The sequence below is a fragment of the Anomalospiza imberbis genome, chromosome 2 (genome assembly GCF_031753505.1).
Source record: "Anomalospiza imberbis isolate Cuckoo-Finch-1a 21T00152 chromosome 2, ASM3175350v1, whole genome shotgun sequence".
In the NCBI taxonomy this organism is placed as follows: domain Eukaryota; kingdom Metazoa; phylum Chordata; class Aves; order Passeriformes; family Viduidae; genus Anomalospiza; species Anomalospiza imberbis.
In genome coordinates this window covers 961660-979184 of record NC_089682.1, presented here as the reverse complement: position 1 = coordinate 979184, position 17525 = coordinate 961660, and the positions used below count along the sequence as shown (strand labels likewise).

The 17525-nt window shown below is 50.3% G+C and overlaps 1 protein-coding gene across 4 annotated transcripts in view; it reads left to right on the top strand.

Moving 5' to 3' along the window:
* Positions 1–17525, top strand: part of ITSN1 (intersectin 1) — a 107542-nt gene that overhangs the window by 82782 nt on the left and 7235 nt on the right. For 3 of the 4 annotated variants that reach the window (XM_068179214.1, XM_068179209.1, XM_068179201.1), the window contains 6 exons: positions 2687–2878; positions 12242–12363; positions 14281–14387; positions 15324–15507; positions 16259–16357; positions 17154–17321. In XM_068179214.1, coding sequence (XP_068035315.1) covers positions 2687–2878; positions 12242–12363; positions 14281–14387; positions 15324–15507; positions 16259–16357; positions 17154–17321 — 872 coding nt within the window. Of the gene's footprint in view, positions 1–2686; positions 2879–3119; positions 3378–12241; positions 12364–14280; positions 14388–15323; positions 15508–16258; positions 16358–17153; positions 17322–17525 lie in introns of those variants that run through there. The other variant, XM_068179220.1, reaches the window with a different exon arrangement.

Below are 17525 nucleotides of genomic sequence, written 5' to 3'. Positions count from 1 at the left end.
GGAGCTCTGGGGTGTTCCTGCATCCCATCCCTGTCCTGACTGTGGGACAGGAGCTCTGGGGTGTTCCTGCATCCCATCCCTGTCCTGACTGTGGGACAGGAGCTCTGGGGTGTTCCTGCATCCCATCCCTGTCCTGACTGTGGGACAGGAGCTCTGGGGTGTTCCTGCATCCCCAAACCAGCCCATCCCTGTCCTGACTGTGGGACAGGAGCTCTGGGGTGTTCCTGCATCCCCAAACCAGCCCAGCCCATCCCTGACTGTGGGACAGGAGCTCTGGGGTGTTCCTGCATCCCCAAACCAGCCCATCCCTGTCCTGACAGTGGGACAGGAGTTCTGGGGTGTTCCTCCATCCCCAAACCAGCCCATCCCTGTCCTGACTGTGGGACAGGAGCTCTGGGGTGTTCCTGCATCCCCAAACCAGCCCAGCCCTGCCCTGACTGTGGGACAGGAGCTCTGGGGTGTTCCTGCATCCCCAAACCAGCCCATCCCTGTCCTGACTGTGGGACAGGAGCTCTGGGGTGTTCCTGCATCCCATCCCTGTCCTGACTGTGGGACAGGAGCTCTGGGGTGTTCCTGCATCCCCAAACCAGCCCATCCCTGTCCTGACTGTGGGACAGGAGCTCTGGGGTGTTCCTGCATCCCCAAACCAGCCCAGCCCTGACTGCAGCAGGAGCTGCAGAGGCTCAGGAGGGTCCAGGGCTGGCACCTGAGGCTCCTCTCCTGCAGAACCCCTTGGTCTGCGGTGGTGTGGGACAAACCCCCATGGGGAGGGACCTTTCCTCCTGCACTGCAGGGTTTGGGAAGGGACACAGGAGCCACAGAACAGGAACATTTCCACAGAATCACAGCCTGGCTGGGCTGGAAGGGACTTCCCAGACCCCATTCCATGGTCCTGGGTTTGTGGGACTGCTGCTGGCTGGCCCCTCTGGTGGTTGTTATAAAGATCCAGAAAATGTCTCTCTGAAGCCTCGTGGAATTCAGGTTTAGAATGGCAACTCAGCATTTGAGACACAACCTTTTGCAAGGAAATTGGATGAGATTTTTTAATGGTTTTTTAAAATTATTTCAGGTTTGACAATCTGGGGCTTTCTCCACATGCTAAATTTTCCAGAATAAAATCTTAGCACTTTTTGCAGAACATTAAAATCTTAATTGAACTGTAATTAACAAAAAGAGAGAAACTGTTTGGCAAATTGAAACAAGTTGCTGGCTTGGTACAAGGATGAAAATAAAAGCAAATTTTTGGGATTAATCCACTGGAGAGAACGTGTCATCAAGGCTCATGATTAGAAGTCTGATGTCTGGTGAGAAACCAGAAGCCCTGTGGCCTGGCAAAGAGAAAAGAGCAGAGAAACAGAGGGGATTATTTATTTAACTGAACAGTCCTGCTGCTTCAGAGAATTCAAGGCACTGCTTTGTCAGAAGCGAGCAGAACCAGCTGTATTCTGAGATTGGGTGAGTTCCACTGCAAGGAAAGAGAAAATCCCTGCTGGAACCAGTCCTGGGCTGCCAGCAGAGCAGCCTGGATGGCCTGGGATGCTTTTCTCCAGTTCTGTTAATTTTCTCTTGTGTTTTCCAAGATTTTTTGTTCTGAAAACCTCACTAGGACAGCAAGGGCATCACCACTGGCTTTCTTTTGGATTATGCAGCTTCCAATAGTGGAAGTTCCCGTGTGTCCCAGATTTTCCTGTCCACTGACCAGTCCTGGTGGGGGGTTCCAGGCCGTGCTGGAACACCCTGAGGCAGTGGAAGATGTATGTCCCTGTCCATGGCAGGGGTGCCAGTGGATGGGCTTAAAGGTCCCTTCTAACCCAAGCCCTGCTGGGATTCCGTGAAACTCTTTGGGATTTTTAACCCCCTGGAGTCAGTTTGGGGAGCTGAGCTGAGCCCCAGGATGGGCTCTGGTCACTGCAGGGTCCTGGGCACTCGAGCACATCCAGAGGAGGCAACGAGGCTGGAGAGGGCTGGGAGCACAAACCCTGTGAGGAACCACTGAGGGAGCTGGGGGTGCTCAGCCTGGAGAAAAGGAGACTCAGGGGTGACCTCAGCGCTCTCCAGAGCTCCTGAAAGGTGGCTGTGGCCAGCTGGGGCTGGGCTCTTTCTCCAGGCAGCACTGACAGAGCCAGAGCACACAGCCTCGAGCTGCACCAAGGGAAATACAGGCTGGAGATCAGGAAAAGGTTTTCACAGAAAGGGTGATAAAGTTCTGGAGTGGCTGCCCGGGGAGGTGGTGCAGTCACCATCCCTGGGTGTGTTTAACAAAGCCTGGATGTGGCACTGGGGGCCAGGGTGGAGTTGAGGTGTTGGGGCTGGGTTGGACTCGATGGTCTTGGAGGTCTCTTCCAAGCCGGTGATTCTGTGAACTCTGTGAATTCTGTGGAGCTGTCCTGAGCCGTGGGCAATGTCCAGAGGCAACCTCTGCATGTGGGCAGGGCCAGGCTGGAGAGCAGGGAAAGGTTCTTCCCCAGAGGGGGCTGGCACTGCCCAGGCTCCCCAGGGAATGGGCACAGCCCCGAGGCTGCCAGAGCTCCAGGAGCCTTTGGACAGCGCTGCCAGGGATGCCCAGGCTGGGGTGGTGGGGGTCTGGGCAGGGCAGGGCTGGCACTGGGGGATCCCTGGGGGTCCTGCCCAGCAGGATGCCCTGCAGGGGTGGCTGCAGCCCCCAGGTGACCCCTGTCCCCCACAGTGTGCCAGGTGATCGGCATGTACGACTACAGCGCGCAGAACGACGACGAGCTGGCCTTCAACAAGGGCCAGATCATCACCGTGCTCAACAGGGAGGACCCCGACTGGTGGAAGGGGGAGGTCAACGGCCACGTGGGGCTCTTCCCGTCCAACTACGTGAAGCTGACCACGGACACGGACCCGAGCCAGCAGTGTGAGTGTCCCCCAGTGTGTCCCACATGCAGCATTGCCGGGCCCCGCTGCCCCCGGGCCCCCGGGCTCTTTGAAGACCTTCTGTCCCCGTTGTGTTTGGTTGGTTTCGCTCCCATCCCCCTGGCACGTCCCCCACCCCCCACCATTTTTGCTCCATGCCTCGCCACGCCTGCCTCATTTCCCTAGCTTGAATTTGCTCATTGTTTTGTTTTGCTTATGTGTTGTTTTCCTCCTTTTTCTAGGAATCATATGTTGTCCATCCCCCACTCAGGCTTGAAAGTCCTCAAAGAGACCCACTATCCCATAGCAGTGCCCAGAGGGATGATGGGAGATGCAGCCTTGATCATGTGGCTTCCAGCATGATCATCTACTGCCTTCTGAGTCAAGAACACACTGCACAGCAGTTTTACCTCATTTGACATTTAGTTGCATGGAATCGCAATGGCTGAGTTAATTACCGACAAAACTAAACTGATTCAAAACAAAACGAAACAAAACCACACACACGCAGAAAAAAAAAAAAATAAAAATCAGAGGATAGTGGGTCCTTTTGTGGCTTTCAGAGTTACCAAACTAATTTTTCCACCTTTGCACAGGTGCTTTTGGTAGTTTTAAAAATTATTTTTTAAAGATATATTCTAGCCTTTTAAAGGAAAAGTATAAATTTAATTTCTTCATTGCAATTTTGTTTGTGCAAAAAGACCCACTATCAAGGAATGCTGCATGTGCTATTAAAATTGTTCCAAATGTCCATGAATTGGAGACTTTATGTATCTTTCTTTTTTATTGTTCACTTGTCCAGTGTTGTCAATGTGTCTCTTTTTTTTATTATTTTAATTTTCTTTTTTTTTTTTTTATTTTTAATTACAAAAGAACAGAAGGAGTTAAAATCAGTTTAAGGAAGTTTAAATGTGCCCAGTTCCAGGTATTTTGTTGTAGTTACTGTACTGTTTGTAACAGGTGGTGTTGTTGAGTGTGTAACCCATTGAGGGGAGGGGAAATGCCCTCCTCCCGTGCCAGAGGCAAACCTGGAGTGATGTCTTACCCAGCTCTGTTCATTTGATTTTGCACATTACTTGTAGCTGCAAACAGTGAGCAAACAGCCTGGTTTGTGTCGTGTCCCTCGGTCTGTCACATTCCCGGGTCAGAAGTGGGTGGAATGTTCCCTCCTGGGGGTGCCGGAATTCCCAAATTCCCCCCCGGGGCCGGCACTTGAGCTTCTCAGCTGTGCTTTCTGTGGAACACCACCTTCTGAACGAGTCATTTTCCTGACAAGAACGAATGTATAGAACTATCTCCCTGCAATTCATTTCCAATGTTTACATTTTTTAAACTAGACTGTGGAGTTTATACAGATTAATACGAGGTGGAGCTTTCAGTGGAGTTGTAGCTGTGCTGTAGCCGAGCCGTGCCCGTCTCCGTAGCGCTAGCGCCCGGCTCTTGCTGAAATGGGCTGGCAGTGCCCTCTCCCAACGCCTGGAGCACAGCAGAGCCCTGCTACTAATGATTTACCACGGAGTTCCGTCCCGGTTCCTGTGTCCCACTGTCCCCAGCCCCTGCTGGCACCTCTAGCACTCCCAGCCCAGCTCCCTGCTCCCGACCCATCCTGCGGTGCAAAGGACAAGTGAAGCTCCTTATTCAGTTGCACTTCAGTATTTCATCACTATGAATGTAAATTATATAAATATATAAAAACCTGCAGCTTTAACAACTGTAATCCAGCCTTTCCAACTAGTTCCATGTATAGAGAATTAAATCCTTCGTACAAAAGAGGCCGGCACGTGTTTGTTGTCTCTTGCTGGGTCACACCGAGCTCGCCCCGAGGGCTTTGCCAGCAGCACAGCCTGGAGCCCTGTGCCCCTCACAGGGACGCCTGCCTGGCTTCTTGGAACGTGGTCTCACTGTAATTCCTCAGCTTCGTCCTTGTTCTCTGCGGCCTTTTGCCCCTCTGGCTCAGGGGGGATTGCTGGGTGTCCTTGGACTCCTGGCAGGTCCCTTCCAGCTCAGGATGTTCTGGGATTCTGATTCCCTACCCTGGGTTTCGACGTGGTACCAATCAGTGGATTTTGATTTTTTTTTTTAATAGAGAAATTAAATATTCTTTCTTGGTTTGCCATGGGTTTGGGATTTGGGATTTGTTTTATGGCAGAAGCTCAAGTCTGAAAACAGTGTTTAAATAGTAATACATCTTTCACTTCAACCATAAAAAAGTAATTCTTCTCCATCATGGCCTCTTGCTGACAACTGCAGAAATGGAACAGCACATCCCACTTGTGATTTTCAGTGCTCTCTGAGGGGATGGAGCCAGGTTTGACTCCACTCTGTCAATATTTTGTGCATTAACTGATATTTGAACGAGAGCCTCTGCCTCTTTTCCCATCCTGAGCTGCTGGGTTGAAAAACAGACTCGACTGAAAGCACTGGCACTTAGGGACATTGTGGGTCCTGGGACTTCAGGCCAGGAGTACAGATTGACTCTGTGGTGAAATATTTGCAATGCTTCAGCTGTAGGGGATTCAGGTGCTGCTCTTTTCTTTCTCTTTGCATGGAGTGAGAGGAAAAACGAAGCTCCTGCAGTGCCCTGAGGGTGCAGGTTCTCCCCGTGTCTTCAGGGCTGAGACTGGAGCCTGCCAAAATCACTGGGGGCAGCTTTGCCGTGACTGGGAGGAACAGTCTGGGATTGTCCCTCTGTGACTCACAGGGAGTCCCCAAATCCCTGGGGCTGGCAAAGCCCTCCCAGCCCATGCAGTCCCACCTTGTCCCCAGCCCAGAGCTCTGAGTGCCACCTCCAGGGGACACCTGCAGGGATGGGCACTCCAAAGCTCCCTGGGCAGCCCCTGCCCAGGCCTGAGCAGCCTTTCCATGGGGAAATTCCTGCTGCTGGCCAAGTTGAACACACGCAAGGCACTGCTTGTGCCAGGACTCCTCAGGCAGAAGAGCAAAATAAATCTCATGTACAGAGTCCCAGACAAAGACACTCCCTTGGGGCTTGAGTGACAGATGTTGAAATCCCTGTAAGGTTCATTTCCTCCCTGAGTCCCTAAGGGTGCTCTGCCAGCTCAGCAGGGAGTGTTCCATCCTCTTCCTCCTCATCAGGGATTCTCCTGCGCTGCAGGGAACAAGGCATTGCGGTGACTGCTTTACTTGTCTTGATGGATATCAATATATAAAAATGTATATAAACATATGTATGAGAAAGGGAGTCTGACAGTGCCCAGAGCAGGTGGGGCTGTCCCCGGATCCCTGGCAGTGCCCAGGCCAGGTTGGACACTGGGGCTGGAGCAGCCTGGCACAGTGGGAGGTGTCCCTGCCATGGCAGGGCTGGCACTGGCTCATCCTTAAAATGCCCTCCCGCCCAAATCGTCCTGGCATCCTGTGAATTGGTTCTTTGTCTTCACTTCCCTGTGCCAGGTGCCTTCTCCTGTTGCACAGGAATTGTCACTTGAGGGATGGAGAGGAGGCTGGAATTCCTGAGGCTGCCAGTGCTGCTGGATTTTATTCTTCACTGTTTTTACTGTTTGTGGGAATTCCTTCTGTATTCAACTGCTGACAAAGAATTCCTATGGATGGTCTTTCAGAGAATTTGTTCTTTTCAGTACTTGAAATCTGTCCAAGGCAACTCTAAGTCTGAAATGTGGGTTTATCAAGAACATTTTGCTGTATATTCAGGATCAGTTTTATTTAAAACTCAATTCTTTTGGAGCTTTAGTGGCTTCACTTTCTGTCCCCATGAGCTCATTGAGCACATTTTATTCCCATAAGCAAAATCACTGAAATTCTGGTTTTGTTCTCTGGTTTTAAAGCACTTCTAGTTCTTTGTGGCTATTGACTCCAGCTATTCACCTTGTTAAATAGCAACTTCTGTGCAGTAAAATCAGATAACAAATGACTTGTTTTTAACTTTATTTTAGACAGCTTCCTTAGATTCAGGAACAATATACCTCAAATATTACTGCATCAGCAGAATTGACACAGAGGACAGGGTGACCAAGGGCTGCTTAGCTAAACACGGGGCTGAGGTGACCTTTGCGTTCCAGGACATTGTCCTGGTGCAGTTAAAATGAAAATGGTTTCCACCAAGACTTCACTGCCCACCTGGGGGCTTCAATGAGCAAAGCTCTTGAACCGAGCTGGGAGGGACCCCCAGGGATCCCCCAGTGCCAGACCCCCACAACCCCAGCCTGGGCATCCCTGGCAGCGCTGTCCAAAGGCTCCTGGAGCTCCGGCAGCCTCGGGGCCGTGCCCATTCCCTGGGGAGCCTGGGCAGTGCCAGCCCCCTCTGGGGAAGAACCTTTCCCTAAAACCCAACCTAAATCCCTCCTGGGCCAGCTCCAGCCGCTCCCTGGGGGCTCTCAGGTCACAGGAGCAGAGATCAGAGCTGTCCCTCTGCCAAATGAAAGTGAAAAAGTGCTAAAATGTTGTTTGATAAGAGGTTGGAACACTTAAATACTGCAATTGGTTCCCAGATTCCTGGATCCAAGTGAAGTGCCTGCACAGCACCTTTCTTTGTGGCATTCCCTGTGGAATGGGGCTGTGCAGGCCCTTCTGCTTGGACCCGTGGCTGCTGCCTGGGACTCTGCTCCTGTGCCCTGAGTGCCCAGGGGCTCCCACAGGCCCTGGGTCACAAGCCAGAGGTGAGATTTCGTTTCCTGATGTGTTCTGAACCATTCCAGGGCCTGGTCAGCTCTGGGATTTACATTTTTGGATGCATTCTTGCCCTCACATGTGGGATTTTACTGTCCCCAGGCAGCCTCTGGAAAGGGATTGGTAGAACCATGACTCATGGAATGGTTGGGGTTGGAGCACCAGCAGTGAGCACATCCTCAGGGGCCACATCCAAACCTCCTTTGAACATTCCAGAGAGGGCAATTCCACCCTGAAATAGTGCTGCAGGTTTTGCCAGTGGGACTGCCCAGATTTGTTCCCAGCTCCTTCCCTGCACCTCAGAGGGAAGTGCTCTGCTCTAACAGGAACTGGACACACTGGTCTGCTTGAGAACTCCCAAACCTGCTGAAATGGTTGAAAAGAGCTGAGAAATGGGGTTGGGCATTGCATTTGGAGAGATCTGTTTGATCCCAGGCCGTCTCCTCACCAGAAGCCTGGGGTGGCCTCTCAGTGGAGGGTCCATCCCAGGAGATTCAAGGGGAATTGGTTGCATCTGAAACAGGTGCTAAGAAAGCTGAATGTTGAAATGCTGGGATTTAACTAACTCAGCACTGCTGAGGCCTCTCGAGGGCTGTGTCCAGTTCTGGCTCCTGCAGGAGAGACCTGGAGGAGAGACCCAAAGCCATGGCAGTGCAGTCAGTCCTGGCCTTAACCAAAATGAAAACTTTCTGTGGAATTGTGGGATCACAGAATGACTTGTGTTGGGATGGACTTCAGAGCTCATCCAGTGTCACCCCTGCCATGGCAGGGACACCTTCCACTGTCCCAGGCTGCTCCAGCCCCATCCTGCCTGGCCTGGGACACTGCCAGGGGTCCAGGGGAGTCCACAGCAGCCCTGGGGCTCACTCTGGTGTTCAGGGATCACAGGACATTTATTCTTAGCATTGAGTGATGTCATTTCAATCCTCCATGACAAACTGAAGCTGTCAGCTGCTTGATTCCTCAAAAGGCTGCAGTTCCAGAGAACGGCCCAGGGAAGTTGCAGGGTTTGTAGGAAAGATGGGATGTTGATACTCAGGTGCTGTTTCACCTCGTGCTGCTGAAGAGGTTTTGACAACTTGAGCTGGGAGGTCCAGGCTTCAGAAAAGTGTGTGAGGTAGCACTTCATGCTTTGGAAAGGGCCAGGATTCTACAAGAAATGCATTTATAGCATCCTCCAAAGGGAGAGCACCTTCTGCAGGGACCGCTGTAACACAGCAGTTCACAACCTTCCAACCACGTGCTGAGTTTGAGAGAGATCAGAGTCCTCTGCCAAGAACTCAGCGTGGAGAGGATGGGGACTCAGGGACTCTCACCCCACAGGGCTTCCGTTTCATGGCTTTTGGCCAGAATATATTCCTTTAAAAGGAAAATCTTTATTTTGTCTTCCTGTAAATGTTTGTCTTTCTATTCCTGACCTAAGTTGCTAATCATTAACACTGTTGTTAATATTATTAATTAACTATTAGTGGAGGGGACAGCCGGGGGGGTCGGGCTCTGCTGCCAGGGAACAGGGACAGGAGGAGAGGGAACGGCCTCAGGCTGGGCCAGGGCAGGCTCAGCTTGGCCAGCAGCAGGAATTTCCCCATGGAAAGGCTGCTCAGGCCTGGGCAGGGGCTGCCCAGGGAGCTTTGGAGTGCCCATCCCTGCAGGTGTCCCCTGGAGGTGGCACTCAGAGCTCTGGGCTGGGGACAAGGTGGGACTGCATGGGCTGGGAGGGCTTTTCCAGCCCCGGGGATTTGGGATCTGTGAATAATTTACCTGAGTGAAGGGTGCTCTCCTGGTGTGCGGTTCCCTTCTCCTTAAGGATTTGGAGGAAAGCTGTGACATCACTTTTGCCTGCTCCTGGTTCCCTCTAACAGGACAGATTCCTGTCCCCTGTGACCCGGTCACCACGGCCTGGGCCAGCACGAGGCTTACAGGGAAATGTGGCAGTGGCACTGCTTAGAAAACCTCCCCAAAAGGAAAAGGAATCAGCAACTGTGGCCATGGATGTGGATCAGTGATTTCCACAGCAGAACCTCCCTTCCCAAAAAGCAGCATCTTGTTTTAGGCTCAGTGTTTGTCTTGGGAGACCCAGATCTTCAGGGCTGACTTTGTAAGGAAGAGGAACAACATCTTTACTCTATACAAAGAGATTTGGAATGTTTTTTTGCATTTCTGGAGCCCATTATTCTGCAGGGATTGTGGTGCTGGGAGGTCAAGGCACAGATTTGCAGTTCCAGCATTTGTCTGTTGGTTCTCCAAGTCCAGCCAGAATGGCAGAGTTCATGGATTCACTCTCCTGAGAACAACCAAATTAATTGTTGTCATTTCCCCATCCTTTCCTGGCTTTTCTGGATTGAAGCAAAGAATTGCCCAGAGCAGCTGGGGCTGCCCCAGGATCCCTGGCAGTGCCCAAGGCCAGGCTGGACACTGGGAGCAGCCTGGCACAGTGGGAGGTGTCCCTGCCATGGCAGGGCTGGCACTGGATGGGCTCTGAGGTCCCTCCATCCCAAACCATTCCATGATTCTGTCATCTGTGCAGTCCAGTTCCATGAAGAATGAGTCAGACATTTCCACCTGGAAAGGAATCCACTTCTTCTTCAGTGTTCTTAATGCAAAGACAAGAAAAATCTCTGTACTTGTGCACCTCACAAAGAAAATCCCCTACCAGGAAAGTCTCTTTGGGATGTTCTGCTCAGATCTGGGCTTTTTTTCCCCCCAAATACTTCATATCCAAACGCAGAGTGTTTGTGTCTGGGCAGAGCAGCCCATTCACAGCCCAGCTGCGGGAGCCACTAAAATGGTGCATTATTCAAAATGCCAGTGCTCCCTCCAAGGGCTTGGTGGTTGGAAATCACCTTCAGGCCAAGGATTTTGAACATCTTTGAACAAGGACTTCCCCAAGGAAAATTAATTAAACACTTCGTTCTCTTCTAATGAAGCACTGGGAGAACTGGGGCTGTTTCTTGGGCCCGTGGTGTACTTGGTACCAAAGAAGCTGCTCTGAAATCAGGCATTTATTCAACAGAGATGAAACTTGTGGCTTTTGGAAGGGGCCAAAATTCATTGTTTTGGCATAAAGATGGTATTTCTCCACAAGTGCTTTTTATTCCAAGCAAAGTTTCAGTTGCACTTTGTGAAGGGCTGTGACATCCTGTGTCTCAAGGGAGCCCTGTCAGTGTTACTCTGCTTCCCACCTGATCCCAGCTCCAACCTGATCCCTCCCAGCTTCAGAGTCAGAGAGGAAACAACCTTGACTGTCTCTATCTCCTTTTCTGGGTTTGTTTCATTTGGTTTTGTTTGGGTCTGGTTTGGCTTTTTTGGTGGTTTTTTTTTTTTTTTTTTGTTTGGGTTCTTTTTGGTTGGTTGGGTTTTTTTGTTTGGTTTTTTGTTTTTTTGTGGTGCTTTTTTTTTTGTTATTTTTAAGTCAAATCCATCATTCCCCCTTTAGGAGCACAGATCAGTTAAAGCAGATGTTGCTGGTATTCCATGGAAATAATGGTGATACACCTGGACCTTCCCGGTGGCATTGTCTGAGCTCCATTCAGGAAGCTAAAAATGCAGGAAATACTGCCTAAGTATTAACTTTATATGCAAAGAACTGAAAGAGCTACCTGGGGCCTGATGTTTCCATGAGGAAAGTTTGTTTCCATGGGGAATATACTGAATTTGCTGAGGGGTGAGGGAAAAAATTCAGCTGGGGAATTTTGGTTGTATGAAAATAGTTGAAATAGATCATTTTTAGAGCCAAGCATTTTCCACCTGTTTGAAATCAACTTTGCTTTTTGAAATGCATTGTATTTCATGCAGAAAAGTAGCAAAAACTGGAAGAAAACGTTCTGTGTTCCAGTCTCTGAAGAACTTAATTAAGCTCAGCTGAAAAATAATGGCCTACGGAAGAAAGAATGGAATTAAATGTTCTGTCTAATTCAGAGTAGAAAAGAAAATTTAAGATTGTGGAATTGATATAAAAATCCTCCCATCTACAGGGGGTCAGTGCAAGGGAGGATTGCAGCAATGAGAGGCCAAAACTGATGGAAGAGGAGCTCTCAGTGCCAGCCTTTGCCCGTGCTTTTAAATGTGAAGGAGAACAAAATCCACCCCTTGGCTTGGCCCAGACATGAGTGGAATCTGGGGCTCTTCAGTGACCTTTGCATGTCCTGGCTCAAGCCCTTCAAACATTTGGGAGCAGTGTTTGACTGAAGTGTAAAGAAGTGAAGAGGCCCTGCAGGCCCTTCCTGAGCAGGATTTCTGTGAGCAGAAGGGTCGAGGTGAACCTTGAACATGGAGCATCCATCAGCTGAGGGCCTCCTTCCAAAGTGCCCCTTGGAGCATTAGGGTCACTGCAGCTCTTCCCTGATTCCCTCTGGGATACCGCTGCGTTTTCCTCACAGCACATGGAGTCCTTTCCCCCTTTTGCATTGCCAGCCCTCCCTGTGGGATTGGAAGGACACAACCCAAGGGGTGGGGGGCCTCCAGGGTGAGGCTGGCAACGGGCGGGCACAGGTGAGCTTGGCCACCAGGGAGGAGTTGACGCACAGGGATGGCTTTGTTGCAATAAATAAAAAAGGTGTTAAATGGAAGAGACGGAGCATGGCGGGGGCTGTGCCGCGTGAGCGGTGATGGAGACCAGAGCAGGCAGCAGCTCCTGCTCACTCAGGGCTGCTGCGGCTGCCGCAGGCGTGAGCCGCTCTGGCTCAGCCCGCTGAAGGCCGCGTGCTGTTGTGTTTTGCAGGGTGTGCAGACCTGCACCTGCTGGACATGCTGACCCCCACGGAGAGGAAGAGGCAGGGCTACATCCACGAGCTCATCGTCACCGAGGAGAACTACGTCACCGACCTGCAGCTGGTGACAGAGGTGGGGCAGCTCTGCAGCCTCGGCTGCACCAGTCCCTGCACTGGGCAAAGCTCAGCTTTCACTGCTGCTCTGCCTGCCGGGGGGGCCCTGTGCAATCCTCATTCATCTCTGGGGATAGAGATACAGGCACAGATAGAGATAGAGAGATACTGATACTGATACTGAGAGACAGAGATACAGAGAGATTAGAGACAGAGATAGAGATGGAGATGGAGATGGAGACAGAAATAGAGATAGAGATAGAGATAGAGATAGAGATAGAGATAGAGATAGAGATAGAGATAAGAGACAGAGATAGAGAGAGATAAGAGATAGAGATAAGAGATGGAGATAGATAAGAGATAGAGATAGATAAGAGATAGAGACAGAGACAGAGACAGAGACAGAGGTAGAGATGATAGAGAGAGAGAGAGATAGAGATAGAGATAGAGATAGATAAGAGATAGAGATAGATAAGAGATAGAGATAGAGACAGAGACAGAGACAGAGACAGAGACAGAGACAGAGATGATAGAGAGAGAGATAGATAGAGATAGAGATAGATAAGAGATAGAGATAGATAAGAGATAGAGATAGATAAGAGATATAGATAAGAGATATAGATAGAGACAGATACAGAGACAGAGATAGAGGTAGAGATGATAGAGAGAGAGATAGAGATAGAGATAGAGATAGAGATAGAGATAGATAGAGATAGAGACAGAGACAGAGACAGAGACAGAGACAGAGATGATAGAGAGAGAGATAGATAGAGATAGAGATAGATAAGATATAGAGATAGATAAGAGATAGAGATAGATAAGAGATATAGATAAGAGATATAGATAGAGACAGAGACAGAGACAGAGATAGAGGTCGAGATGATAGAGAGAGAGATAGATAGAGATAGAGATAGAGATAGAGATAGAGATAGAGATAGATAGAGATGATAGAGAGAGAGAGATAGAGATAGAGATCGATAGGGACACAGATACAGAGAGACAGAGGTAGAGATAGAGATAGAGATAGAGAGGGACACAGATCCAGATACAGATAGAGATACTGGTACAGATAGATACAGATAGATACAGGTACAGGTAGATACAGATACAGATACAGATACAGATATAGACACAGATACAGATACAGATACAGATACAGATACAGATACAGATATAGACACAGATACAGATACAGATACAGATACAGATACAGATACAGACACAGACACAGATACAGATACAGATACAGATACAGATACAGATACAGATACAGCTGTGGGTGGGTGCAAACCGTGGCAATCCCCTGTGCTACCAGCACCGAAATGCTGGTGTTTGGAGTGTCATTTTAGCAAAGCCCTTTTGCTCCCAACTCTCAGTGTTTATTTCTCACGTACAAGTTGTGAAGCTTAAACAAATGTTCTGGAATGAAGCACATTCCCTATGCTCTGAGGGGGGTAGTGATACTGAGTGATAACTGAGCAGGGGGGTTCAGTTATCACTTCCTGTGATTGCCTTTAGAGGTAGAAAAAAAGGGAATTAGTACAGACAACTATGGACAATTCTTTTGACAGAGAAGAAAAGTCCTTTTTTGAAGGAGAGTTCAAGATATGCAAAACTTGGGTCTGTCAGAGAAATCAGGTCTTCCATAGAGGAGTCCAAAGTAAAATCTATTTTCAGTTGCATTATCAAAGGAATGCTGGGATATTTTGCAGGAGAGCTCTGCTAAAATTCCCAGGTTTCAAACAGATTATCCAGATCAGAATTAACACCACCACCCCTACAAATTCAGAGTATTCCCTGTTAAAGCCCCTCATTCCTGAGGGTCTCCTTAGTCCCAGCCATCCCAGGGAACACCATGGAAGTCTGGGACACTGGACATGCTGGGTCTGTCTGTACGTACCCTGTGCACTCTGAATGGCCTCTTCTGACTCCCCAGATCTTCCAGAAACCACTGATGGAGTCTGAGCTGGTCACAGAAAAAGAAGTTGCCATGATTTTTGTGAATTGGAAGGAGCTGATTATGTGCAATATAAAACTACTGAAGTAAGTTGGTTTTTTCCCCCATACTTCACAAAAACAGAACCCTGGGCCTCCCCCCCTGCTTCTCCTTTTATCTGCATGAAAACATTTGCCACTTACACAAATCCTAACCAGAAGGGCCACGTGTTTCTCCATGGGGGAAAAAGCAAACTGGGGGCAGAGTTTGCTGTGAGCTGTTGAGAAGAACCCAGCAGTTCTCTGCCATTTGCACTCACTTGGTTCCTGTGCTGCAGAAAGCAAGTCCTCCTCTGCCTGAAGAGCAGGGCTTGCCAAGGCTTCCCACAGGGCAGGACTTTCCCTGCCTGCTTCCAGAGGGTTTGTACCAGAGCACCCCTCTCCAAAGGCTCTGGGTGCTGCTGCCCCACATCACTGCCAGGGAAACTCAGTGAGGGCACAGTTAAACCTGCACCTTGATAAGTAAAAGCATTAATAAAGTTCTTTTCTTTCCCTACTCAGCCGCTAATTTTCACTGAACCTACAGGGATTTTACAGCTTTGTAATATCTCCTTGTTTTTGTAAAATGTGTTTGAAAATGGCCCACGAGGTGAAAAGTTGTGGCAGTGACAGGACAAATGACAATGAAGGTCTAAGGTTTTTCCTTAGGAAACCAGGCTAAAAACTCTAAGGCATGGGGTTTTTGCCTGCCTCATTCACACATCAGGAACTCTCTTTCTAAAGCAATAGAAAAGGAAATTACCCCCCTCTTTCTGTCACCTGTGATCTGGCGTTGCATTAAAGTCAAGCAGCAGCTGGGTGACCAGGAGAGAGGAAGGTGCTGGCTGGGGGTGCAGCCTGGGTTATTTATTGTATCCTTGCAGTAAACCTTGTGGCTGATGTATTTATGGCTCTCTGGGTTTCCATAATGAATAAGAACCCACCCCTTTATTCCATAACTGAGGAGTGGCTCTTTGTCCAACCCCGTGCCCTGCTCCTGCTCAGGGCCCTGCGTGTGAGGAAGAAGATGTCCGGGGAGAAGATGCCGGTGAAGATGATCGGGGACATCCTGACAGCCCAGCTGCCCCACATGCAGCCCTACATCAGGTTCTGCAGCTGCCAGCTCAACGGGGCCGCCCTCATCCAGCAGAAGACGGATGAAGTGCCCGAGTTCAAGGAGTTTGTCAAGGTAGGAGAAGCAGCAACCCCTGGGAATTCTGCGCATCTTCTCACCTGGCTGATCTGCTGAGCCAAGGAGGCTCCGCCTCGAGGGCTCTGTCCACTTCTGGGCCACTCACTTGAACAAGGACCTGGAGGGGCTGGAGCAGGTCCAGGGCAGGGAAGGGAGCTGGGAAGGGACTGGAGAATTCCTGAGGGAGCTGGGAAGGGGCTGAGCCTGGAGCAAAGGAGGCTCAGGGGGGACCTTGTGGCTCTGCACAGCTCCTGCCAGGAGGGGACAGCCGGGGGGTCGGGCTGTGCTGCCGTGTCCCAAGGGAAAGGAGAGGAAATGGCCTCCAATTGCACCAGGGGAGGCTCAGAATGCAGACTGGAAACATTTTTGTCTCTCACAGAGTGGTCAGGCCTTGGCAGAGGCTGCCCAGGGAGGTTTGGAGTCACTGTCTCGGGGAAGGTCCCCGAGGTGGCTGGATGTGGCCCTTGGGGACAGGCTTTGGGGTGGTGATGGTGCTCCTGGGGTGGCACTGGGTGATCCTGAAGGGCTCCTCCAGCCCTGGTGATCCTGGGATTCTTGTCCAGACAGGGCAGGTGAAGAAGTGTTGTAAAAACCACCAGGAGTTCTCCTACTGATGTTGTGACCTCAGAGCAGATTTAGCTGAGGATTGGTGCTCATTTATTGCCTTCCCTTTTCCTTTCTTGGAGGAGCTCATTTTTTGGGGTTTAAACCACCCGACTAACCAGATTTTACCTCTCTAATGTTTCAGAGGTTAGCAATGGATCCTCGCTGTAAAGGAATGCCACTATCAAGTTTTCTACTAAAGCCTATGCAACGGGTAACCAGATACCCACTAATAATTAAAAATGTACGTTCCTTCACACACGCGGTGGGTTTGGTGCTGCTTTGCTTACACCTTAATTACAGGGTTGTTTCCTTATTTGTGTCAGGCTTTGTCACTGGGAGATTTCTGATGTGCTGGGGAATGTGGGATGTCCTTTAATACTCGATTTCAGTATAGAAAATGGGATCATTCCTTGGGCTTTGGCAAAATTATTCGATATTTCCATTTGAAACAGAGATGAAGCTTGCACCCAAAGAACCAGAAGGCAGCGAGTGCTGAGTGAAAATTTTAAATTCAGATAACAGGAGCAACAAGACAACCTTGTGCTCACATTTGCCTTTCCCCTCAGTGCCATTCCCTCCCCACGGGCTGAGCCTGGATTGCTGCAGGTTCCCCCTGTGCTGATGGTGCTGGAGGATTTACAGCCCTTTCCTAACTTCCACTTGTTGCTTAACACTTCCCATCCCACATAACGCCATGGAACGTGGCCCAAGGCTTTCACAGGGAATTATGAGGCGGATGTTGGTGTTTAAGGGATTCCTTCAGCAGTCGTGGCTGCGTTCCTGTATTTGGCTGCAATGCGTGCGCCTCTGTCGGAGGAGCCGGCAGTGTCCTGCTGCAAAGGCTGTGCAGGCAGGCCTGCAATCCAGCTGTTCCCAAATAGTATTTGTGTCCCATTTCTCATGTCTGTCAAGGAGGAAAATAAACGTGGGGCTGGCTCTGCTGGCAGTGAAGGCCTGGAATGGCAGCGTGGGGCTGACAGAGCGAGTGCAGCTGAGCTGTGGTGCCAGGAGCCCGACGCTGGCTTTGCTTTGTGCAGATAATAGAGAACACCCCCGAGAACCACCCTGACCACAGCCACCTGAAGCACGCCCTGGAGAAGGCGGAGGAGCTGTGCTCGCAGGTGAACGAGGGCGTGCGGGAGAAGGAGAACTCGGACAGACTGGAGTGGATCCAGGCCCACGTGCAGTGCGAGGGCCTCTCCGAGGTAACCGCGGCTCGCCGGGGGCTGGCCACGCTGGCCACGGGGACTGGGGACACGGCAGCAGCCACCCCATCCCCTGTCCCCTGTGCCCTGTCCCCACCTGGCCTCCTGCACCCCTCCTGGCTGCTGCTCGTGTTCCTGCCCCTCGGGGTGAGCCCTGCTCGGGTGCCTGGCTCCGGAGCAGTCCCGGGTTCCGTGCTGCCATTT